The following is a 26,507-nucleotide window of genomic DNA, read 5'->3' as shown; positions in this document are numbered from 1 at the left end:
TATGTCTTTCTTTTTTACTAAATGTGTCAAATGATGAAATCTAGGATAAATAGCTTTTTTCAAACGGTAGACTGTGGCACAAGTTTTAGCTCCCAACAGATGGTTCGAAGTGACCCTCCTGAGGGTCACTAGTAATATACTGGAGAATACAGATTCATTTTTGATCTCACATAATGTGGTAGTTTCAAATAGCTACCTTCTTCTTTTTTTGAGAAAATTCCTCATTGCTCACACTGTGGCAACATTTTTGTACAACTAAGATGTACAGAGTTCATTCAGCAATAAAAGTGACTTCTCAGCTTATGAGACCTAACTATTTGTTGCTACTGAAAATGTTCTTATTAGGAGGATACTTCCCCTGAGTTTTTTCAGCCCAAATGCAAATGTTTGCACCTCCCTATGAGTAGAACCATCACACGCAAAAGGGGTGTTCACATGTTACATTCAATGTGTGTGCACAAACAATTGAGTGGACACATGTGTGGCCTGTAGTTGAGCTGTATACATCAGTGGATGTACACTTGTACCTGTGTAGAGAAAGCAGGTTCTCCCCATAGAGGAGAACATGGGTTGCGGAAGGGTTAACAAGACATCCCAGGGTTGGAGAGGTGGGTCAGTTTGGATGGCCACTTGTGTGATTGGTGGGGTGCTATTGCTGGGGAAATTTGCATGTAGCAAATGATTGACTGACAGCCTTACCCTATATATGCTTAGCGAGCAGCTTTCAGTTCCACTTTTGCTGCTCGCAACGAATCTCCCGCCCGCCCTCCTCTAATTTTAGGCGTCCTTGCATTGACCTTGCTGCGCCTCTCATGGGGTCGCCTGTTTTGGATCAGGGGCCTGGCAGGAATTTTGCCACTTGGCTGATTGGCTGGTGCCAGGTGGTTTTTGCCTACTATGCTGCAATAAGTCGCAACTTGTAAGGTTGGCGGTTAGGCATTGGTTCAAATTGGATGGTGGAGGGGTATGGATTTTGGTTGGGCCTGCCCCTCATGGTTGCTGCTGCCTTTAGGGGTATTCCTTTAAAGGAATTCTGGGGCTCTACATGTTTGTCCGTTTATCCCCGCTAGGGGCCAGGGCCGCGCATGAGCCTCGGGGATCATTTGAGGGATGAGGTCAAGGGCATGGGTCCCTGCCCCGACCTCTCTCAGAGGGTGCTTACCTACTGGCTCCCCTACTAGGCTAGAGGGAGTCAGATCTGTCCCAGACAGGGGACAGATGGCAAGAACCAATGCCTAAGCAACCACTCACATTCAGTTGTATTTAAATAAAGTTGTGGCCAAATTAATGCCAAAAACCTTAAAATTAAAATATTGTTACAGGTAGGTAGCCGTGTTGGTCTGAGTCGAAGCAAAATAGAAAAAAAATTCCTTCAGTAGCACCTTAAAGACCAACTAAATTTTTATTTTGGTATGAGCTTTCGTGTGCATGCACACTTCTTCAGAAGAAGAACGTGTGCATGCACACGAAAGCTCATACCAAAATAAAAACTTAGTTGGTCTTTAAGGTGCTACTGAAGGAATTTTTTTCTATTAAAATATTGTGTGAAGTGTGAATTATTGGGGGGATGTCATGGTACCTCAGCACGCAAAACTTGTACACGCATCCAGCTTAACATGTGAACAGGCCTAGTGTTATTCCTTGGAGGCAAGATGGGTATTTTAGAATGACCACAGATGACTAGGAGGGAATGACTTGACTTAGGGAAATGTGCTTTTGCCCCTCAGAATGGATTTCACTGACAAACAAACCACAGCAGGAAAAAAGACTACGAAAAGAAAAATAAGCACCACCAAACACAGATGAGCACCAAATCTAACTTTAAAAGCATGGTAAAGACAGCAACAAAAAATACAGCCACTGCGCAGCAATGAAGCAGGTAGAATTTTCTTACTTTTTATTTTAAAAGGTGGGAGTTAACAAGACTTCGTCCCCACCCCCACCCCTTGCATCTCAGTTGCTCTCTTGTAATCATTCCTTTCAGGTAAGTTGGTGCCAGATTCGAGAACTGCAGAATTCATAAAGTCACCATTTTGGATTTTGTAGACCTTACCCAACTGTACGCTTTCCCCAACCTACTAGTGTCTGAAATCCGGATCTCCTAAACTTTCATAAAACAATTGCCCCACTACTTGACTTTGTATAGCCCAGTCTCCCAACACCCTTTTTGGTACACTTTCCTTTACTTGCCTTCTAGAAATTAGGGAGTAAATTGGTCTGGAGATCCTTAGCCTGAGAGTTAAATAGCCAAAAACATGTTAAGATTTTGTTTCTTTAAAAAAAAAAAGTTAGAAAAAGAGAGGGCCAGGAGAAGGAGGTCAATACTTTGAACAGAAGCGGATTTGTTTCACTGTACTGATATTATCAAATCAAGAGGACAACAGAAACACACAGATGAGTGCGTGAGCAGAGTAATCTAGTGGTATAGATTAGGCTACTAACAATTTTTCTGTCTCTCTCTCTTTTTTTTAGCACCGTTAATATATAAGTTTAGATCTATATTAGCACCTTGTCCCCGGTAAAACAACCAAAAAAGCCCCAAATTGTTAAAAAAGGAAAAGAAAACATGGGAGCTGTAGGTAACAGAAGCAGAAGCTGCTGAATTTAGATCACGAGATCCTTGTCAATATCCTCTGCAAAAGAAGAAGAAAGGCATGGTGTAAGAACACGTTGTGTGTGAATCTGTGCAGTGCAATTCCCCAATATGTATGTGAGTGTTTGTTGAAAAATCCACCCTTAATCCCTGCCAGCCCGCCCAGCTGACCACCCTTGCCCAAACCAGCTACCCCATTTGCCTGGTGATGTTCCTTCCACACCCTGTTATGAGGCCCCTATTCCCCTCATAAATCTGCAATTCCCAGGAATGGTTTAACAATCTATCTATCTTTCCAGGGAACTCTGGGAATTGGGGTCTCCTAACAACTCACATCACCTTTCACAAACTACAGTTCCCAGCATTCTTTGGGGCAAGCCATGGCTGTTTAAAGTGATATGATACTGCTTTAAATGTACAGTGCAGATGGGGCCATAGTTCTCTGCAGGATACAGCCCTACTGAGGGAAGAGATAGCATTGAGTGCTTGGCAGGGGTGACCTGAGATATCCTGTTAATGCATCCATGGCGGGGGTGTGAGGCTCCGGAAGGGGTTCCCCTCAAGCAAGAGCCCTTTCAAAGCCTTGCCACTGGGCAGGGAGAGGGGCAAACCCTGCAAGGGCTTCTTAAACACCTCCCCAGGACAGTCTCGAGCAGGTCGGGCGCAAGATCGCTCTGTCGCCCCCGCCCTCGCAGCACACAGCATGGCTTCCACACGGCTTTGCCGCGCAGCGCCCCGCCTGCCGGCCCGGCACCCTAACACCCCACACCACCGGGACTATACCTAGAGCCGGCCCTGCACCTCCCTCTCGCTGAGACTCACTGCGAGTAAGGCGTTCTGCAGAACTTTTCTGCCAGTCTCTCTCCACCCTTAGGGGCTCCCCAGCAGCAAAGCTGTGCAGCACAATACTGTGCCGCCCTGCCACCACCACTTCCCTTACCTGGGTTGCTTTTTTGATGGCTGCCTCTTGCATTTCTGCTGCCTGAGGCAGCTACATCACCCTACCTAATGCATGGGCCAGCTCTGAAGCTTGACCAGAGTGTCGACCTGGTCCCACTGCCAAAGCTAAGCAGGGTTAGCCCCACAAGTTGTCTAACAGGGAAGGCAGCCTGACAACCAAAGGTGAGCTGCTTTTCGTTCCTTGGAGAAAGATTGGGGTACAAGTGAAATAAAAAAGGCAGACTGTCAAGGAGTTCCAGAGTAGATCCCAGCGCTCATCCGGTGTGCCACCAACTGGGCTAGTTTATGAAGTTGCTCTGGTTTCAATCCTATAATCACTTACCTGGGACTAAAACCCATGGAACTCAGGGGGGATTTACTAGAGGACTGCAGTGTTAGGCATGGCTAGCTCCTTTTATGTAAGTGCTTTTATTTCTGGTGTGTCTCCCTAGTGCTCTTGGTCTGGAATCATCTGGAGATGTTTGGAATTAGGAGGGGCCCTCCCTTTCCTCTAGTGAAGTCCCAGCGATGCCTTAGCCCTGGTGTGCAGTATACTTACTCTCCTTAATGCCAAAGCAGCTGCCCCATTCCTCAAGAGCGATGTACTTGTCATTGTCTAGATCACATGTTTCAAAGAAGCGGGTGGTGCAGTGCTCCATGGGGATGAGGGGAGCTCTCAGTGGCGCCAGCTCAGTGTGGGACAGATACCTGAAAGGAGGAGCATCAAGGTGGTCACAACAACAACAACAACATCCTAAAATTACCATCGACCGCAGCTTTCACTAGATTGGCAGAAAGGACAGAGGCAACAATCCCTTTGCTCTGGTCCTCCACTCCCACGCAATCATACCCTTCCTTTATATTTTGGGGCTCATTCTCATGTCCATTCAATAGGAAGGCTTCTATGTTCTGGGTCCATTGTGCCATTAAGACAATGAGCACATATCTGTGGGCTTAACTTTGGGCTAGGTCAGGCATCCCCAAACTTTGGCCCTCCAGATGTTTTGGACTACAGTTCCCATCTTCCCTGACCACTGGTCCTGTTAGCTAGGGATCATGGGAGTTGTAGGCCAAAACATCTGGAGGGCCGCAGTTTGGGGATGCCTGGGCTAGGTCAATCCATGCTGGCAATTCAAGCCACTGGTGTCCCCCTCTCTTCTTGTGCCTGGCAGCAATGTCCCCCTTTTATATTGGACTGAGGCCTGTTTCCTAGTCATACATTACCCAAGCTTCATGGACGTCAGTTTCCTGTATCTGTGACCTATCATAGAATCATAAGAGCTGGAAGGGACCCAATGGGCATCTGCTCCAACCCCCTGACTTGTGCCAGTCTAGTAATGTATGAAAGGAAACAAAAACAAAAGTAGGAACTTTCCATGTGCTCCATTCTTCTCCTGTGATTCTCTCATTTCGTACATTACTAGAGCATCGCGGGATGCAGTCATGATGCACCATGCCATTTGGAGAATGCATGGATCAGGCTTTATATACCAAAGATATCTTGTTCTTTGGGAAATCTCTCTCATTTTGTGGAGTAGTCTTATCGAAGAAATGGAAGGACCTGCAAAACATTCCATTACCCAAACCTGAAGGACATTATGTAGATTTAGAACCAGCCCTTTAAATGGATGGGCTGTACTCGCTGTTGATACCAGAGCCTTCAGCAGACACTCCCTTTTCTGTTTTTTAAAAGTTAAATTTAGGAATCCTGAGAAGCTGAAGGATGTACTGCTTAGCAGTCTGAAAGCCAAATGCTTGATTTGTGGCACAGTCATGCAGTAAGGGAAGGTGCCCATCTTTCATAGTAAACACCACTCTTAACTCTGCTAACAAAGTAGCTTTTCAAAGAGCTGAGTGCAGGCTATTTTACACCTAAGATAAATAAGGTACTTGGTTCTTGTATCCTAGGCTATCTATTATTTTAAGCCTTGCTTGATGAGGGCTAATGAAGGTTATAAAACCTAAAATTTTGCTAGTGATCTAATACAAATGTGACTTGTCTCTGCTAGTGTTTATCACAGGCCAGGGAATTGGGTGGGTACATACCCATCGACGGGATGCTGGTCCAGCTGACCAAATTGCCAATGCACAGGGAAGATGTACATGTTGTAGTTCTTCTCAAAATCACGGGTCAGCAGTTCCACTGTGTGGTCCCCAGCTTCCAGGCGCTTCTCATTCTCATGGATCTTTTTCACCTATTCATCAAGATACAATTTGCATTAAAAAAAAATAATAGTCTGAAGCTACCATCAGAGCCTTTCTCCTGGGGTAAAGTGGGCAATAGCTTGTATTTCATCCTGAGATGGCCAAAGAAGAGCCACAGAGCAGTGAATTACTGGCAGAAATGTACATGCTGTCCAAGAGAAGTTTCCAGCATATGAAGGTAATGCAAGACACACAATGGCTGGTGACACAGGACAGGCTTTGCAAATGGCATGCTGCACACCACATTTGAGCAGCTAAGGTCATGCCATGCATTGTGTGGCAGAAAAACTAGACTTGCCAGAAGTGAGTGCTGGGTATGAATCTGTTACAGATGTAAATCCTGGCTTTAATGGGTGCGCTGGTGAGACACACATGTTTTAAAACACAGTTGCTATATTCATATGCTTTATGTTTAGACATAAACTTGAAAAATATTAGGTGCACTTGTTGGGGGGGGGAGTGTTTTCTTTAAATGGGTGGGCAGCCTATATTCAGTAGTGTGTGATGTGATATGATGCGTTGGCCTTGGTGTGATGAGGTGGTAGATCCATAACCATGAAAAATAACAATGTAGGAAGACTCCACATTTGTGTACCATTGTAAGCTATGGGGGTGGTTGTGGAACTGTAGCTCACCCTGAGTTTCTGCTTCTCGGTCAGGAGGTTGTTGTCTTCATCCCGCTCATACAGGGTGACCAGAACATTCTTCAGCCAGTCACGCATACGCAGGGGGAATTCACTCAGCTCGGTGTCGAGGCACTCAGGAATGACTGAAACCCAACCAGAGACCCATCAGCTCATTTACAGTCAAGGGCACGCCATGTTTTTTGTCTGTAACCATAAGTCCATTTCAATGAAACACTGACTCCACCTAACAATGGCACAGAAATTATTAGATAGCGATACGCATTATAGCAAAGAGAGCCACTGCATTCAAAAAGTTTACACATATTTTATTTTTGCTAACAATGCAAAAAAGGCCCATTCTGCAAGTTTCTATGGGGACGCCATTCATCCCCATAGAAACATCCCCAAAATCTCTTTGAGACAGTACTCTCTTTCTACACCCTGACATTAGAACCAACTTTAGGATTAACCTGAGACAATAAACAGCTTGTGGGATGATCCAGATTTGTTTGTCTTTGAACTTTTTACCTTCTTAAGTTTTTCATTTTGTACAAAATAGGAAAGTATAAGCTTGCCTTTCACAAGCAGCAGAAAATAGCATTCCAGGAAAACATTTATCTAACTCTATCAACCATCCATGGGTTCAGTGCTTAAATGTCTGTGTTTGTTTGTTTTAAATTAATCCAGGACTTACTTGACTAATGGCATATTTGTTAGCTATCACGTTAATCCAGTCTGGAGGAGAAGATATTAAAGTATTTCTTTTTGTTGGTTGCAAAGGCCACTTCTTGCCTTAAACTTAGAGACCACTTGAAAATAAAAATATCCTGCCAACACACAGTTAAGCCACCTTGACCACACATTCTGTGTTCCGACCTGATCTAACCCCATCCCATCTGCCCAAAAGTTGGGCTGGTGATATGTTTACAATTTATTCAACATGTTTGCATGCATGCTTAAATGAGAGATTGTTAGTTGCACAAGGCATCCATAGTGGAGCCCCTGGAAACAGGAAATCATCACAGCCACTGAAGCAACTGTGGAGACCTTGAGCGAGGGCAAGGACAATGCCTGCAAAACAGAAGCTGTCTCATCATACAGGCTTGTGGTTAGAGATAGACGTAGAAAGATGCTGGAGACAAAAAGGCTCTTGAATGAGTACTTTATCACTTGCCTATAGCAGAACTTTTCAGCATTGTAAATACTGTAGACCATTTTCTATTTACAGGATCACATTTTCTATTTCCAGGATACAGAGGATCTCGTTTGCCTTAAAGTTAGGGACCAAATGAAGCTGAAGGCCAACACCCAACACTGCAGAACCATCTTGACCATGCATTCTGTGACCATCAGACCTGAGGAACTGATTGTGTCCTTTTCTCCCCCCCTGTGAAATCTTACACCCAAAATAAGCTGCAATTATGAAGCATGGAATGAAATATGAAAACTTTATAAAACCCGACTACCAGTGAGCAGGGTCATGAAAATCTTGGCTAGATAGAGATCAAGGTTGTGACTTCAGATGTGTTGCTGTAGCTCTACAGAGATTTCCTAGCTATTCCCGTTTCTTCAGGTGCAGATGATTAATGGAGTCCAAGACACCTTTCTCTGATAGAGACCGAGTTCACATGTAATGCTAAGCCAAGCCATGGCAGAGCACAGACTAGCAAATGTGTAGGTTCCCAGAGCCGAAATCTCAAGCACAGCGCTTCTCCCCTGGTTCTGCTTTTGTCTTGTTATCTGGGGCTAAGTTGAGGTTTGGATTAGCATACCAACCCAAAGCAGGCTTGTGGTTTGTCTCACGACAGACAAACCACAAGCTCTAGGCAAGGTTTGTTCATGGTTTATTGGACCAGTGAACACAATGGCTGAGGTAACCAAGATGGTAGATGCCTTTGGGCTGACCTACGGGTCAGTTTTCTCAGCACATTTCCCAGAATCTGTCGCTTGACTGTTATGAATGCAGGCACATTCTGCATTGTCACAGTATGACCTAAGTATTTTATTTTTTAAAACTCCATCTTTTGGCAGGTGCTAGTGTTACACACCCCTGTGAATGAACAGTCCGCAGGATGTCCATCACCCAAGCCTTATTTATTTGTGACCCACATTGATCATGTAGATCTCCATGTATTTCCATGCCAACATACGGTAACTTGATGCAGTGTTTTTGCTATTCCATAGATCATATGGATTCACTGATTCTGAAAATATAGTTGAAGCTAGGCCAAGTGTAGCCAATGTGATGCCTTCTAGATGATGTCACGATACAGCTCCCAACAGCACTAGGCAGCATAGCCAATGGTCAACGATGATGGGAGCTGTAGTGCCACAACATCTGAAAAGCAGGTGTTGATTAGTTGTCTTCGGAATGGATTTTGTTCTGCAGCATAAGGATGAAAACTCACATTTGCAAGGTCCAATGTAGTCCAGGTGGAGCTTGTGTCCTTTCTTGGTTCCCTCCAAAGTGCATTTGGTGGCGAAGAAGTGGCAAGAGGTGTCATAGGTCTTGTTGTCAGTGCCACATACCTTTGTGAAAAGGGTAGAGTTGCATTAGAAAGATGAAGTACTGAAACGCAGCATGGATCTGTCTTTCTCCCCATCTAGGAAAACATCAATCACCTTCCAGTGCTAGACAAGCTCAAATGTCTGTCAGGTATTCATAAAGCCTCTACTTGGTAAGTCTTATCCAGCCCATAACTCCATTTTGGATTAATTTAAGGACTGCAACCCTGGATTTGATGGGGTCAGCATATCTTTGTCACTGCACTCCCAAGTAATAATCTTTATTTCCTGGCGGTTGCGTGTAGATTTTAGAGTGCCAGGAGATGGAGCTGCTGTCCTCCAGTAATGCCCTTGGCACTGACCCATCAGGTAGGGGAAGAACTACTGCCAGGCAGGGCCTCTCACTCCATGTGTCATAGGCTGTCAAAGAAGACTTGGTAGTCAGTTGTATTTTTTTTAAAAAAAACAAAACAAAACACTGAAAGACTCAGAAGAATGACGAGCTGCTGTCAAGGCTCTGTCAGGGCTTCAGGAAAGCTATTCCTCCCCCGGTTGCAGCAAGAACTGAGAAAACAAGGTAGAGTTCTTTTTAATAAGTTTTAGTCAATCCTAATAGGGAGAGACAAAAGAACGCAACAGGCCTTAACAATGGAGTTGCTCCAAACTGGGCCCCTTCTCCTCCCTTCCTAGCAACAGCTTCTCCCTTTATGGTGGCTGCTTGTGGCCAAATGTCTCCAATTCCATTGCTCCTGCACCCTTAATGAATGCCATATTATGGGAGAAGGGGGATCAGAAATACTCACCAGTGACAACGTGTCAGCTGGCTGCAGTGTCGCAATCTCCCCCCCTTCTTCTAACACTTCCCAACTATATTGTTCGTCTCTTGCTGTGTCCTTCCTCATCCCCCTCAAACCCCTGCTGTAAATCAATGCTGCGTTCTCCTCTTCCTGCAGCATCAGGAGAAGGAAGTGATCTCCATCACTCCTCATCCATCTCACCCTCTTGAGTGCAACCGCTGACAGCTGCACTCATTCTGTCCAGTGGCATGGTAGCCACTCTCCTGTCATTGCTCACATCCCTTTCTCAGTAATTCATGCAGCTTCCTTTCATACTGCCGGGTTGGATGACGTGGCTATATACCAAACTTGCAACACACCCTTCATTGGTAGCATGGTACTTAACTATGTGATATGCGCTAACCAGAAGTTACAGGTGTTACTGGGAGAAACCTCAGAGGTGCATCAGCCGCTATGCTAAAGCTAAGATATAACTGGGGCTATAAGCAATCACTGTTCCCAAGACCTCCACTTTCGTCAGTTTGCTCTATTGGCCTGACTTCACTCATCTTCTCTTCTCACCTTCTCAAACACTGCAGTGCTGGCTGGGCAGCTGGAAGGATCCTGGCACACACACATAGGGGTGTTGTTCTCGTCCAGTTCACAGACTTTGCCGTGCTTGCAGTGATAGTTCTGGCAAGGATCTAAGCAAGACCAGAAAAAAAGCAATTTGTGAAGCCAAAACAGTGTCAGTGGTTCCTCATCATAAAAAAAAAAAACCTGGAAAACTATGGAGAGATATACTCAGCCTTTTCACCAACAGTAGTGTCTGAGCCATCCAGCGTAGTGTTTCAGATGTAGGCTAGGCTAACATATTTATTTTATGGAGCAAGGCATATAGTCCAATAGTCTATGTTTGTCTCTAACTAGGGCAGCACAAGAATGACCAGAATTGCTTAACTGATGTATTGGAGTTAAGTTGCAAGTGTCAGCATTCTCTTCTGAAAGAGTGATACCTTAACTGCCACCATCATAAATCTTTCCCTAGCCTAAAAAACAGATAGATATCTGTAAACACACTCTGCATGGCTGAAATGGAGTGAGGACCGGCCTCAGAGGGAGCATGCTGTTTACAGGCCATTTCCTTCCCTATGTGGTTCTTTAAAGTGATACCCCTTGAAACTTAAAACAGCCTATGGAGAGTGTGATGCTGTTGGGTCTTCAGGATGTAAGATTGGGGACCACAGCCTGGGAGGGCGGGACTTAAATGACAGTGGCAAGAAACATCATCTGGCTGGAACATACCAGGGCGGCTGCAACAACAACCCCTTTTCTTCAGTTTTTTTGCATTTCTATAAAATATGCATTCTTATATACAGGGCTGGTCCACCCTTGAGGCAAGGTGAGGTGACTGTCTCAGATGGCAGGATCTAGAGGGGCAGCAGATTTGGCTTCCAAGGAATGTGTTGCCCGCTGCTGCTGCTGCTGCTGCTGCTGCTGCTGCTGCTGCTGCTGCTGCTGCTGCTGCCACAGTGGGAGCAACAGCTGTGACATGCTCCTTGGAGGCCAGATCTTCCCCCTCCTCAGCAGCCTGCCGCTGCCACCAGTGTCATCTCCACAGTGGTCTCTTGGTGAATAGGAGGTGCTGCTTGTCTCTTCCCACCTCCCAGGAGGAAATGGTGGGGGCTGTCCTCTAGGGACTCCTGGGCTCTGCAAGAATCCAGCCCCTTCCCTTTCCCTGCCTCTGATTCCCACTTCAACCCGCAGGAAAAAGTTGATTTGATTCCCGCCCTTGTTCTCAATGTAGAGCTTTATTCCCCTTTGTTCCTGGTGTAGATCTTCACTCAGTCCTTCTTCCCTGGTGTTGGGATGCCATTTTATGGCTTGCCTCAGGTGCCAAAATGTTTTGGGCTGGCCCTGCTTATATTACGTGTCCAAATAAAACATTGCATGTCTGCAGGTTTAAAGTATAATATCCAGAGTACTGCTTACTTTCAGCAACAATCTCCTCCGCATCCACAGTGGGCTCTTCAAACTCTCCAACCTCCACCTGAACAGGGTTGACACCCACAGGTTCCTGGGAAGAGAGGTGGAATAAGGTCAGCTATTGTTGTGCTCTGGTTGATGACAACCTGGAAACCTGTTGCGACATAGAAACCATACCCACTCAAATAGGCTGTTCAAGGAGAGACTCACAGCATTAGGAAGCCAGAGGTCAGGGAAATGTCTCTAGAGTTAATTTCCTTTCATGAAAGAAGAGCCAACTTGAGGTATTATTATTATTAATAATAAAATTTCTATACAGCCCTTCACCTCAAGATTACAGGGTGGTTGAAAATGCATAATAACAAACAAAAACAACACCCCTCTCCAATTTAAAAGGCCATAGATTATTTAATTAGCCTGGGAGAAGAGGAATGTTTTTGCCTGGCACCTGAAGATATGTAACAAAGGTGCCAGGCAAGCCTCCCTGGGGAGAGCATTCCACAAATGGGGAACCACCTCATGTTGCCACCGTCTGGCCCCTCATGAAGGAGGCACATGAAAAAGGGCCTCAGATGATGGTCCGAGTTGGTTCATATGGGGAGAGGTGGTCCTTGAGGTATTTAGTATACTATATGCCAATAGTGAGTTCATACTCTAAAATGTAGCCAAATAGCACAAGAGTCTTTGAGGGAGATTTGGAGAAGCACAATTTTTAGGAAGTGAACCATAAAAGCGGGAGGGGACTCTTGAGCAATTCAGTGAGGACTGAACATGCTCAATGGGCACAACTGGTTGTTGTGGGGGGGGGAGGATACAGAAAACAGGTTGGGGGCGAATGGAATGGAATGGAGTGTCCTAGGAGAGGTATGGCTGACTGGTGGCTAGCTGGAAACCTGAACAAGAGCGTTCCACACTGTGACTGAGTTATAGGCCCCACCTCTCAACAGTGCTTCCAACTGCAGTTCCGTTCCTCTTCTGATCACCCTTAAATGTCAAGCAAGCAGTCTGAAAGCTCTTCACTCATAATAAAAGGAATAAAAAGGCCAATCTTGATCTGAAGCAATAGCTGTGTTAGTTTGTTTTAGCAAAAAAAGAGAGCAAAGACTCTTGAGGTACCTAAAGACTAACACATTTTTATGGCGTAAGCAGCTTGCAGTCCATTGAACGTATACGCCACAGAAAATGTGTTAGGTTGCTTCCAGACCACCTGTTTGCTGAGCATGCATCCCGATTTGTTTGGGTGGTGGTCATACAACTTCTCATCAGTCGTTATCCCACCTCTTCCAATGCATCTGCTCCCACAAAGCACATAAAAAGAGGGGGGTATTGCATCACTTCGTACCTCTATTGTAGGGTCCTCTACTACTTCCATCTCCTCTGGTAGAGCATCCTGCTGCAAGGAAGAAATAAGGAAGTCAGGTGTGGATGTGTCTCCTGTACTACGGTAGCTCTACTGCAGGGTTTCCCCTCAACCTTGTGCCTGAAGCTCCACTCCTATTGCAGTGACCAAACACACACACGTGTACAAAGCTCCTCTGCTACCCTACCCAAGTGCTGCAACCAGCAGGAAGAAAGTGTGAGACCTTCTGGATAATGCTCCCCTTTGCCACAGTTAGAACCAAGCAGGCCCCACTGAAGTCTATGGAGCTCCTTGTCTTGCCGTATCTCATTCCTTAATAGACTTGAAGGCACTCAAATATCCTTGGCCCAACTTTATTTAAAACACACACACACTTAGAATTCAAAGCGTTAAGGTCCGTGAATTCCTGTTGCTCACTAACTTGGGCACCACCCAATGGACTTTGCCAGCAACACTTACAGCACACCTGTCCCTAAGGCACAGTTTTGGCAGTGACTTTGAAAAGAATCAAACTTTTCAATACAGTCATCTGAGAAGGATGGATTGTGGTGTGTGGGCATCCATGCTTGTTCTGACTTAGCCTGAGTTCACAGAGCAGTTTATTCCATTTTCCTAACTGCAGCTAATCAGAAGCTGCGATTTGGTTTTCGAACGTTTTGAAAGTGAACAGACTTCTGGAATGGCTTCCGTTTGACTGCCAAGGCACAACTGTACTTGGGCTTTCATATGATGTAAAAGCCACTTCTAGAACTATAGCAGAATACAGTCGTACCTTGGCTCCCGAACGCCTTGGGAGTCAAACGTTCTGGCTCCTGAACGATTGAAAACCGCAAGTGAATGTTCTGGTTTTCAAACATTCTTTCAGAAGCCCAACGTCCAATGGGGCTTCTGATTGGCTGCAAGAGCTTCCTGCAGCCAATCAGAAGCCGTGCTCTGGAAGTTGAATGTTTCAGAAGTCGAACGGATTTCTTGAATGGATTCTGTTCAGCTTCCGAGGTACGACTGCATAATCGAACTACCATGCAATTTAGCACAAGTTTAGCATTCATTTCCATATTATTTGCAAACAGATCTTTTCTGAAAGCAAATAGCATGGAAATGAGCACCAAACTTGTACTATATTCCACTGTAGTTCCAGAAGTTGCTTTTATGTCGTGTGGCAGCTCAAATATATTGTGGAACTTAACAGTTAGGGGAAAGTCATGAAAACGGAATAAACTACCATGTGAGTGCAGCCTTCTTGGAGCACTTGTGTGGCTTTCCTGTAACCCCCCTACAAGTTTTTCTGTTTGTAATGTGATGCCATCATCACAAACTCTGTTCTAACAAAAAAATGCATATGATGTGGAGGCTTTAGGGGTCCGAAAGAAGGGGGCAGATGAAACTGGAGACAGAGGAAAGATGGCAAATGGGAGGAGACTTGGAAGAAGCAGAGGTCTAGGAGAGGAAAACGGCTGTGGCCAAGGGAAGGAATGGTGGGCCAAAGCCAGGTGGAAACAAAACAAGAAAACCAGGGCTTGGTATATGCCCCCCATTTATAGTCTCTCCTTTCCATATTTCCAGAAACAACAACCCCATTTCTAGAATTTGAAAGGTATCTTGCTAGTTTGAACCATCTTTTCCTGGCACCAAGAAGGGGAGGGAAAATCAAAGTCAAAATGTGGCAATCCTTTCTCATGCCTTGCCCAAGCAGGAGGGGCAGAAATTTATTCTAGGAAACAGGTTTTAAAATTTTATTTGATCCAAGTTCAATACTTACCGGTGCTGCCAGGGCCTTGCCTGCCAGGCAGAAGAGGAAGAAAATCCAGGCCCGCATCTTTCTTTGAAGTCTGGAGAGAGAAGAGGAAACGTTTGACTTATATTAGGGTGGGGATTGAGTATTGTATTCTACTGTATTAGTGGGCTTTATTGCACGAGAGTCAGTTTATCATTTTCCTTTATGGCAGTTTATTCCACCCTTCCTCTAAGGAATTTAGGGTGGCATGCTTGATTCTCCCCCAATTATATTCTCACAGCAACCTAAGCTGACAGATAGTGAGTGGCCCTAAATCATGGCAAGCTCAAATGAGGATTTGAGCCATGTGCTAAGTAAAACATTGTAACCACAACACCACTTTTTCATGTTACTGTTTCTTATTATACGAAGGATAAGTAAGAGTAGGTAAGGCTTTTGACATAGTTGACACTGTTGACCTGCAAGGATGCTTCAAAAAAGAAAGAAATGGGAGTAATGAAAATGACTTGAACTTAAAGCCAAAGTCTTCTGCAGAACAATTCATGCATGAACTTGATTAACATTAGGTGATGGAAGGATTATACCTAGAGTTTTCTCCCTTCGACAATATATAGAATCAAAGAATTGTACAGCTGGAAGGGACCCCAAAGGAATCTCAACTAAAACATCTATGACAACTGGCCGCCCAACCTCTGCCTCAAAACCTGTAATGAAGGGGAGTCTCCTAAGGGAGTTGGTTCCAATCATAGCTGCCAAGTTTTCCCTTTTCTCGTGAGGAAGCCTATTCAGCATAAGGGGAAATCCCTTAAAAAAGGGATAACTTGGCAGCTATGGTTCCAATGTCTAACAGCTCTTAATGTCAGAAAGTTCTTCCTTAACTTTCAGGCTGAAATCCCTGACCAAGCACATGTCCAGTGAGTAAATTTCATTGAACTTGGTGGCCTTGTGGAGGCCACCATTGTAAGGCTGAATGCCACAATGACCCCCATCCACTGACTTCCTGGACCTAGCAAGGCAAGCTTGATCCCCCCTTACAAGCAAAGAAGGAAAATGTGGCAGGAGAGGTTGGCGGGAGAGGAGACACTATTTCTGGGCTGAAACCTGGCATCCATAAACATTACCTGTTAATGTTTCAGCAATAATATCTGTTTCAGACATTGTGGATAGCAGGGGAAAATAAAGGACCTAAAACGAGCTTTTTTCCTATTAACTACATTTCAGAAGTGTGCATAACAGATAACCATAGAAGAATTGAAATATCCTTTGGATTTAAAAACAAAAGCATGAAAGTTTTACTGGGAACCAGAAATATTTCAGAAGGGGAAAAAATAAGGGTGGAAAAGTGGAAGTCAGCGTTATTCTCTGCATCATGTAATGTCCAAACCATCTTCCTGCTGGTGCAAAGTCCTATCTTTCAAACTAATGCAATAGCGTTAAGGCATGTCCATCCTTGCCCAAGGAAGACCTTGCCAGAAAGCCCTGGGGAAACAAACTGAGGAAATCCTGAGTGATTAAATTCTTTGCTTTGCTGCAGTCTGGCATACAGCAGAGGCTGTGACTGCAGAATCTTCTTCTACAGGTCTATACATTTCCTGCTGAGAGTTTTCAGGCCTTCACCTATTTTCCTATGAGTAGAGTGTTGCTACAGATAGACAATGTTCCTATATGGACCAATCTTGTATACTCCAGATGCAGTTTGTAGAACTGTGTCCATGAAAAGTGATATGAACTGTGAAGAAAGGGGAATCTCTTGCTGTGCCTAGCATGCAGGCAAGAATCTGAATGTGTTGACTGTAAAATGATATATGAACTCTTTGCTAATCTGAAAAACCACTCACAGAGTACTAGTGGGTACAAACTGGTGGGCATCTGGAAATCCAGACCAACCGATACAACATGCTTTTGCCAAAAGCCTCTTCAATTGCTCAGATACAATCTATTGTTCATTGATCACTTCTAACAAAGAAGGAAAATCCAGGAGAATATGGAATTTGTATTCACAATAAGATTATGAGACTGATGCTTATAGATCTCTCACAAATGACCTTCCCTATTGGTAGCAGGTTCACGCGACAGATGAATGACAAAATATAAAGACAACACTGGCAGTGTTGTTGTTGTTTTTCATTTGTAGTGCAAGCCTGGGTGAAATATTTATCCAACAGTGGAATATTTTACAAACCAGAAGTCTCCCAAGTCTTAAACTGCGGAATATAGAATTCTGAACTCCAACTTAGTACTTTCAGAATTTGAACTCTGCAAAGTAGCTCCCTACCTACAAACATATTTCACACCTAAATGCAAGCTTATTCATATTGCAGATCTAATATGAATGCATTTCCTGGCATTTCTATGGCAGGTTGCAGCATGCTCCCTTTGCACCCAAAACGTGGAATCGTTTTCCAAACATGTTGTCTTCAATGCACTACAGAAAGTCCGATGTCTGAAGTTTCCACCTCAGCTTTTATTTATGCCAAATGTAGCAGGCTTTAGCAATATTTGCACTGTAACTTTCTAAAAACGTTCATGCTGCAGCCTCCAGCATGTTTTGCATGATGTATTTTTTGTGTATATGGTTAGATCATGGTAAGAGAAATATAGCCATTCATGAAGATGCAGCTTGGTTTCATGCAAAATCACGGACACTTTCTGGTGAGTATAGAGGAAGGCAGGAGTAAGCAACTTTGTGCCCTCTAGATGCTTTGAAGTACATATCCCACCATCCCTGACCAGGCTGCTTGGGGCTGATGGGAGTTGCAGTCTAACAACATCTGGAGAGTACCATGTTGGCTATGTAGGGGGCCTATTTCCCATTGACTTGGCGGCTGTCTAATGCAGACAGCCCTTTCCTCTGCCCCCACCTCTTCTCCTGCTAGTCAGTACACCAAGTCCTTTCCTCTTGCCTTTATTTGCTCTGGAGGCTGGTGAAAGCATCCTTCGTCACTGCCAAGACCTGAAGCTGAGGTCAATAGCTCTTCCCCTTTGAAATGGCATTTTTGGGGGTGGAAAAGTACAGCTGCATCTGGCTGTTTCCCTCCTCCTGGATTTACAAGGGATTTTCTTGTGCTTTGACTAGCAGGGCTTTTCTTGCCTTGCTTCCGAGGTCCACTGATGACCAAGGTCCGACAACTTCGCTGAGGTTCAGCAGCTACGAGCCAGGTGTCAAGGGGCTGCTTTCAGAAGACAACACCCCTTGAGCCAGCCTGGTCAATATTGGACGAGGATCTCTAGTGATATTCCTTGCCCCAGAGAATATCAGATTTCAAGGCCCGGGGCTGTGCTGAGGTATAGGAACCCAACTGACAGCAGGCCAGCAAACACTGAGAACAGCCACTGTTGTGCTTGGAGGTAGAAGGGACATGGATCAACTCTCTGAGCAAACAAGCTTTACATAAACGTCTGTCGCTGGAGACAGGAAACAAGTTTATTTGAAAAACAAAAATGTCCAGAAATGCCTCCATAAGAGACTTATTTTTTCCCCCAAGAGGAGTTGCTTTGGCTGAGGCCTTCCAGCTGTACCCTTGGTACTTTGCAATAGAGGTGTCAAATGCATAGTGTGATGCTCTCGAAATGGAGATCTGTGCAGCAACCATCCCACGGCTATCTGTAGAAAATCAAATGACTCAAGGCATGCTGCTGGGGCTTAATTTGAGCCAGACCCGGGGCTCACAGGGGCTCAGCCCAAGAACGTGCTTTTCAGTGCCAAGACTCAAGAGTTTGGATCTGCAAAGTGGATTAATGCACATGCATTCATATCGTCGTGAATGCAGACGCAATCCCCCTTCTCCAACACTCTTGTTTTGCAGGAGTAGGTTGGAACACAGAACAGATGCAAAAGCTAGTTGTCCAAAGGAAAAAGAACTTCAAATAACGTCACTATCCCAATTTGAACTACAGAAGAAACAGATTCTGTGTTTAGTTTCAGCCAGGGCTTGCTGTGTAGGCTGTGGTTGGTATTTGGTTCTATAAATGGTGCTGATATTTGATAAGGATCCCATGCTTTTCTTTAACTGGAATGATTTCTCTATATATCTCATGGGAGGAAAAGACAGCTTCTCAGCATGTGCAGAGCCCCCCCCCCCAAATAACCACAGCTACACTCCTATCCTGCAGAATTGTCGACTTTTCCCCATGATCTAATTGGGGTTGGGAGTGCTGTAGGAAAATGCAAGAGCAATGATGTCATCTGCTGGGGTGCTAGGGTGCAGTACTTGACACACTCTCCTTGCAAGTGAGTGGTAATAATGTTAATAAGCTTTCAAGCTTGTTTGTGTCAATTTAGCACAGAGGGAGTCAGAGGAGGAGGAAAATAATCAAGGAGAGGATGGAAACTTCTTTCTTTTGGTTTGGGGTTCTTACTTCATGCTAGCAGGTTAAATGGCAACACTTGTTGGCAAGATGGTTCACGTTTCTGATTGACATGGCTACAAACCTATGCATGGTTTCCCTGAACTCAATGGTGCTTATTACCAGGAAATTACATTGGATTGTGGTCATATTCATTCTAATAAATTTGGTGATAGGCTATGTACTTCTACATTTTGATATGTGTGTGTGTGTGTGTGTGTGTGTGTGTGTGTGTGTGTGTGTTACACACATATATGCACGCATAAATATAGGGATCAATGCAGCTGCCTGTACTTTTGGACACTCCTTGAGGGTGTGGCTATGAAGATTGTCATGATAAACTCTTCAATATTTACCACTACTACACCACTGCATCTGACACAAAATCCCAGGGAAAGCTTCCTGTAAAAGGGAAAGTGCACGAGGTGGCAGTTTGCATAAACTCACTGTCCTGGCAATTTCCCTTGGGTGTGCCACATGAACCTCTTTGTTGCCTTGTGGTCTATAGTCCACCAGGAACAGTGGAATATTGAATCCCCACTTTAAATCAGCATTCAAGTCCACATTATACCCAGAATAGGCTTGAAACTGGTAGCTGCTGCAGAGCTAAGGAAGGTTCCCACCAGGACATCTCCCCTGGGGCCCTGTGATATCTGGAATGCAGCACATAGGCTGTCGTGAGGGTTTCTTTTGTCCTAATGGACTCCACCATTTTGCCTTGCTGTCTTTAATGCCTAGAGTCCATTGCAGAACACGTACGCCAGGCCACCTTTCCTTGCTCTTTCCTTTTGACATATGTTCCTATGCAAAACAGCACCTGATGATGATAATGACTAATGAGACCAGAGTTACTTAAAAGAGCTTTGAAAAGATGTGATCCTATTTCCGCACCTGCCATTTAGGTGGCTTTGGTGACTGCCTTTTATCAACTGCATATCTCAAGCATCTCTTAACAGAGATAGTCTTCTCTCCCCTCTCTCTAAGGTTAGCATTGGTGGCTTCCTCTGGACAGCATGAACTGCTTTCTCTGCCTTTTCCCAAGGAAGGATAACAATCATCATCCAGGCTTTGAAATGACTGCAAACACATTTTTCTTTGCTGTCCTCTTTGTTCACATTCTATCTCATTTAAAGGATGCAGAGTCATGGACCAAGGCTAGAGCCTGTACCCCTTTTCTCACAACCTTCATACTAACTCCTCTTTCAACCCTGGTTTGGCATGTTGGGGGGGATTAACCCATGTGGCCAATTCATGTAACTCTTAAAAAGCTACCATAGTGTGTACAGTCATCAATAGGCTCACTTATCCTGAGCCTTTTCTTTCTGAGAAGAGCTGTGCAACACCTGTCCATGTAGCAGCATTATATGAATATGGCTCAAATGCAGCGTTTATGAAGGGATGCTTCTAGTTGGGTCCTTCTGTTCGTGGCCAACTCATTGCTCCAGCAGAAATTTCTGCAAATGGACTGGGAAGGAAGGTAATTCTCACTAATTCCCACTTTCTGCTGTTGCCCTCTGTTCTGGAGAGTTCAGCAAACCCTCTGGTGCAGATTTGAGAGGGTGCAAGAAGCCTTATGAGTGTTCAGATAGAGACAAATGTTTCTGGAGGATTGGCTTTTTATCAATCAGTTAAGTTGACTAGTATGGTGCTGTGGTCTAAGCCACTGAGCCTCTTGGGCTTGCCGATCAGAAGGTCGGCAGTTCAAATCTGTGCAAAGGGGTGAGCTCCTGTTGGTCTGTCCCAGCTCCTGCCAACCTAGCAGTTCAGAGGCACATCAGTGCAAGTAGATAAATAGGTACCACTGCGGCAAGAAGATAAATGGCTTTTCTGTGCACTCTGGTTTCCGTCATGGTGTCCCGTTGTGCCAGAAGTGGTTTAGTCATGTTGGCCACATGACCCAGAAAAGCTGTCTGTGGACAAACGCCGGCTCCCTCAGCCTGAAAGCGAGATGGGCACCGCAACCCCATAGTCGCCTTTGACTGGACTTAACCATCCAGGGGTCCTTTACCCTGATCAGGATCCTAAACAAAACGGATCCCTTTTCCAACTGTTGCTCATGGAGAAAGCCTTCAAACCGCAAACCAAGGTTTGCAGATGAGTACCATGAGCGAGAGGTTTGTGCTTGTAGCTTGCAATCCACAGACAGCCACTAACATGGGAGGAAGTCCACTGAGCCAGGCTGAGGGAGCCTTGGGCAATTGATCTCTGATGGTCAGCCTCCTCTGTCACTGGGCCCTGGCAAGTGTACCTGGTGGCGGTGAGGCACAGAAGCACCAAGCTGAATTTCTCACAATGCCAGAGAATAACCCTACACCGTGGAATTAGAGGGAGTTTAAATAAAGAGTGGGCTCAGCTATCTGGTCCTGCTTGAAGTGCTATGCCACATTTTAAAAAATATATAAATGAAATGGGGGGCGTGTGATAGCTATTGCTGCAACGGTAATTCTTTTAAAGTGAGCTTGCTGTTTATAAAAACCCCATAAAAAGTTGTTCAAAAATAAATAAACGCAGTGCAGCTTGCTTTGAAACCTCGTGGAGGAAAAGGCTACCCGTGGCTACTAACCCTGAGGGCCGCATTCTGCCTCCATGAACAGAATACAAGTTTGCTGAAAGCCGTGGGAGGGGAGAGTGCTGCTGTCTTGCTTGCTTGCAAGCTTCCCATTAGCATCTTGTGGATGCTGGACCAGCTGGGCCTCTGGCCTGATCTAGCAGAGCTTTTCTTATGCATTTAACCCTCTCTTGTTCATCTTCAGGGAAACTGATTGCATCACCATTTCATTTCCAATTATTTAACCCAAGCAGCAATTTACAACATTAAAAACTGTCTAGTAACCAGTGGCGTAGAGTGGGGGGGGCATGGGGGACGTTGCCCTGGGCGAGGGGCATGAACCAGGATTCCCCCCCCCCGGCTGAGATCACCCTTATACCCTGCCGGCAGCAGAGACTGGAGAGCACAGAGGATGAAGATCACCCTCTGCGCGTCCCGCCCCTGCCCGGCACAGCAGAGGTCGCCCATCGGTGATAGGGGCTGGGGAGTCCAGAGGATGAAGGGTGAAGGGCACCCTCCACAACCTGCTCCCGCACAACACGTGATCACCCACCCAGCGGCATCAGTGGCAAGGGCTGGATGAGCATGCTCTGCTCCTGCCTGGGGCACATGCGCTCTCATCTTATCTGTGCGCTGGCAAAGGGCGTTACGCCACTGCTAGTAGCTCCATGTTTCAACAGCTACACTAGCGAAAAGCTTACGAAGATGTAATACTATGAGCAAAGAAAAGCTTGGGAAATGGTTGGATATTATTATTATTATCAATCCTGTCCTTCCTCCCAAAGGAGCTCAGGAGGGAGATTCCATTTCTGACTCCACTTTGTACTGCTAGGCACACACAGGAAGTCCTTTTCCTGCCAGCAAATGGTGATCTCTTTAATCTTCTCCTCTGTAAAAACAAGCTGATGTTAGTCTGCTCTGGCAGAAGCACTGTATAAAGTGTCATCATTTTAAGAACTCGTTCAAGAGAACTACCCAATAATTCAGTTCCCTAATATCAAACATGTGTGGCTTTATCTGGAGAGAAAATGATACGTTGTCAGAATATCCAAGGCTTAAGGGCAGAGGAAAGCAGCAGGTAATTTTCATGGTAAAGATAAGGGGAAAGAAGCTTTTTATGACTGTAACATCAGGGATATGATCTAGCTCTTTATTGCTAGTCCTTGGCTGCACAAGCTAAATTCTTTCCAGTCTGATTTAGCAAATAGTTTATGAAAGAAAGAAAAATCGCATGCACCGTTATGATATTTAATGTGCTGTCTGGGGCATAATTTTCATTGGGCTAATAAACCTGAGCTTGGGACTGTAGGTGGGACAACAACAGCTCCCTATTGTGGGGCGGGGTCTCTCAAGTAAGAGGGCCTCAGTGGGTCCCCTTAAAATGTTTTGGCTTAAGAGGAGTTGTACACTTGGGTTCCTGCAAGGACTTCGCTCCACTCCCTGGTGTGCTGGGTGATCTTCCATTTCCCCTGAAAGGGATGTCTGGCAGCAAGGAAGGAGCAAGAGAACAATTCTCTCGTGTTCATTTCAGTGCAGACAGTGCCGACTTCTTGTTGGCATTTATGGAGACAAAAGTAGCACAAGGAAGTTATGTTCTGTTCTCTCTGTCAGTGTTTCCCAACCTTGAGTCTGCAGCTGTTTTTGGACTACAGTTCCCATCATCCCTGGCCACTGGTTTTGCTAGCAAGGGATGATGGGAGTTGTAGTCCAAAAACAGCTGGAGACCCAAGGTTGGGAAACACTACTCTAGATATCCCTCCTACCAGGAAATAAGACACTGCTCCAGAAGTCCCTGTGCCATCTCATGGGCCTCTGGGGAGATGTCCTGTATCTCAGCAGAAGTGGTGCCCTGGCACAATTGTGGATGCTAATAAATAATAATAATAATAATAATAATAATAATAATAATAATAATGCTTTCCCCTTAGACTGGGACTCAAGGCAGCTTACAGATAAATGGATGGATGGACCTGACTAAATTTTAAATCCTGTCTGAGATATCCAGCACTAGAAAGTCGGGCTCGCTTTGCTTGTAATTTTCCAGTTATTTTGGGTCATGTTATTTTATGGATTCTGCGGCACCATGATGAAAGCAAGGCCAGCTGCTCAGCATTCATGTTGTCAGCTACCAGCAGTCTGTCCCAAGAGGAAAGTGGCCGGAAGTTTGGCCTGGACGGAAGCCCAGATACTCACCACCTGTGAAACCCCTACAGTTCACCCCTCCTCCAGTGCAAAAAGATATCAGCAACTTTCTTAAGTTATAAAGAATGCCTAAACTATCAAGTACCACACAGACAAAGATAATTAAAGGCTGGTTTGTTTAATCATAGCCCTTTGTTTCAAGATATAAACAGCTGGCATGAATGTAGCTGACATAAATAACTGTTGGGCATAATTGCTGTTCTTTCGCTATACCATTTAACAGTGTGGCTGCCCTAGAGCTGGGGCTCTGGAAGATTTACATCTTAATCTGGAGTGGCAGGGAACAGACCAGCAGCTAGACTGGTGGCTGGGAGTGGCCGTCGAGACCATATAACACTGGTCTTGAAAGACCTACATTGGCTCCCAGTACGTTTCCGAGCACAATTCAAAGTGTTGGTGCTGACCTTTAAAGCCCTAAACAGCCTCGGCCCAGCATACCTGAAGGAGTGTCTCAAGCCCCATCGTTCAGCCTGGACACTGAGGTCCAGCGCCGAGGGTCTTCTGGCGGTTCCCTCACTGCGAGAAGTGAGGTTACAGGGAACCAGTCAGAGGGCCTTCTTGGTAGTGGCCCCCGCCCTGTGGAATGCCCTCCCATCAGATGTCAAGGAAATAAACAACTACCTGACTTTTAGAAGACATCTGAAGGCAAATTTTTAATGTTTGATGTTTTATCGTGTTTTTAATATTCTGTTGGAAGCCGCCCAGAGTGGCTGGGGATATAAATAAATTACCACCACCACCACCACCATAGTTAGTGGTAAAGACACTTCCACAGAAGATATATTCCTTTACTTTACTTTACTTTATGTATTCCAGAACTGAGTTTCAAGCATTGAACACACAGTCCCCGATGGAGCCCTGGCTGATCCTCTGCAGAAGCCAAGCTCTGGCTTTAATGATAGCGAGTGAACTGAAATACTTTACTGACATGAAGACGTGTGTGTTATGAGATCCCCTCTGCCATAATAGATGGAAACGTCACTTAAGGACAACTGAGGAGAAGTCAAGAGGCGCTCTGTTGTGCCTTTCTTTTTTGGGGGGATGCTGCATAGGGCAATTCAGAACCGAAAGCAACACTCCAAAAAATAAACCTTTGAACTTTTCCACATCTAAAATTCTGCAAAGGGGGAAAGTTCCAGCTCAACAGATCTTTTCCTTTCCACGTCTCAGGCCATAAAGGCCTTGCATCTCCTGAACCAAAAGGCCCTGAAAGGGTTTCCATGGAAGCCGACATTCCATTGTGGGAGAGTCATACAAGAGAAGAGCGGCTTTCCCCCACCCCAGTAGGCGGATCTTGGCAAAAGTTTGAAAAGTTGATATCTTCCCCCCACCCCCAATCTCCTGCTTCTGCCTATGTGGCAGACAATGGCTTTTTTTGAACTGATTCATGGACCGTGCATGCACTTTCCTTAATCCCCTCCACATACACACACATAAAAATATCTCCCCTTCAACTTTGCCACCCTTCCAGAGTCACAATCCATTGCATTTTTGTTATATTTCCCCTTGTCCCCCACCAATACGCACACAAATAGACTGCTCAGAGCAACAGGGCTCTTTCCTATCTGCCCCAGATTAAACTTCTCCAGGCGCTTAGATTTCCCTGCGCAATTCAAAATTAACTGCCTTTTTTCTTGGCAAACCTTTTGGAATAAAATACTGTTCCAAGAGGGAACAACAAAAAAGAGCAGCTGAACTATTCTCTGGGGTAAGAGCAGGGGAGGCAGCGGCTGCCTTTAAAGGCAATGAAATACCTTTTAGCATCCACTGTTTTTTTTCCCTAAGAAAAACCAAAACATTCTGACTTGAAATTCATCCTCCTTCTGTACTGCTGTCACTCTGCCAAAAGCAAATCAGTGAGATAAATAACAACAATTGCAGGGGGTAGTAGACTTTAAAAACAATAACTTTCTTCTTCTGATGCCTTTTTCTGGAAAGAAAAATATTGTTGTGCTAACATTCTCTTGACAAGTTTAGTTCCTTAGAAGCTCGTAAACTGAAGTGACCAATGACAGGCTGCATTCCATGTGCCGGACCTTATTATTATTATTATTATTATTATTATTATTATTATTATTATTATTATAGGGGAGGAATTAAATTGCAAAATCCTAGCAACAGAGCAACAGAGCTTGAAAATTACTGTCATCTCCTTCCAATAAATACGGTAAACACATATTTATGGCGAGCAGCGAAAAGCAATGAAATAAGCAGCAAAACCCTGTTCTTTTTGAAATGTCATCGAACTAATCCTATTAACATGCTTCAGCTATGGGGTGGGGGTGGGGGTGGGGAATAGCTTTCGAACTGAGGAACAAAAGTAAGGTGCAGCAAGCAAAATTCTCAAGAATGGAAAGTCAAGAAAATGCAAAAAGATTCCCACACATTAATACAACTCCCCTTCACCAGCACTGTTAAGTCATGTGCCGATGTTAGATCTTTGGCAAACTATGACCCGCTTGCGTAGCATCATAACAGAGAGGAATGAGAAAGAGCAGAGAATGGAAAAGGAGGATTTGATGCCATACCTCAAGGACAGTGGAGCTGAGAAAACTTCAGCCTCTCTCAAGGGTCTGAAGGAATCTAAGTGTTTTAGAAGGAGGCAACAGGAAACCGTTCAGAGGTTCGCTGGGCTGGGTTTCTGCTTGGCTTGCTCTCTTTCTCCTCCTTCTCCTCCTCCTCCTC

The 26,507-nt window shown here is 44.9% G+C and overlaps 1 protein-coding gene across 2 annotated transcripts; it reads right to left on the bottom strand.

Annotated features, from left to right (window-relative positions):
• Positions 1 to 1,871: 1,871 nt before the first annotated feature.
• On the bottom strand, positions 1,872 to 26,507 carry SPARC (secreted protein acidic and cysteine rich). Of its 2 annotated transcripts, none has more exons than XM_035105705.2 (10): positions 26,351 to 26,507; positions 14,750 to 14,819; positions 12,973 to 13,020; positions 11,637 to 11,721; positions 10,227 to 10,348; positions 8,772 to 8,892; positions 6,373 to 6,506; positions 5,579 to 5,727; positions 4,092 to 4,240; positions 1,872 to 2,633 (listed from the first exon to the last, which is right to left on the bottom strand). In XM_035105705.2, the coding sequence occupies exons 2-10, from the start codon at positions 14,804 to 14,806 to the stop codon at positions 2,605 to 2,607; spliced, it is 894 nt and encodes a 297-aa protein (XP_034961596.1). In that variant the 5' UTR covers positions 14,807 to 14,819; positions 26,351 to 26,507; the 3' UTR covers positions 1,872 to 2,604. The 2 variants fall into 2 exon arrangements, with proteins under 2 accessions (XP_034961596.1, XP_034961595.1); XM_035105704.2 differs by having other exon boundaries at positions 12,973 to 13,023; positions 26,351 to 26,506.

The sequence above is a fragment of the Zootoca vivipara genome, chromosome 2, assembly GCF_963506605.1.
Source record: "Zootoca vivipara chromosome 2, rZooViv1.1, whole genome shotgun sequence".
Classification (NCBI taxonomy): Eukaryota; Metazoa; Chordata; class Lepidosauria; order Squamata; family Lacertidae; genus Zootoca; species Zootoca vivipara.
This window is presented reverse-complemented; position numbering and strand designations above follow the sequence as displayed.

Excerpts from the sequence above, each read along its gene's own strand:
- SPARC (XM_035105704.2), bottom strand. The coding sequence starts at position 14,806 with ATGCGGGCCTGGATTTTCTTCCTCTTCTGCCTGGCAGGCAAGGCCCTG. Across the intron at positions 4,241-5,578 it reads GACCAGCATCCCGTCGATGG|GTATCTGTCCCACACTGAGC; the intron begins GTATGTACCCAC and ends TCCTCCTTTCAG. Across the intron at positions 2,634-4,091 it reads CTGCTTTGGCATTAAGGAGA|AGGATATTGACAAGGATCTC; the intron begins GTAAGTATACTG and ends CTTCTTTTGCAG.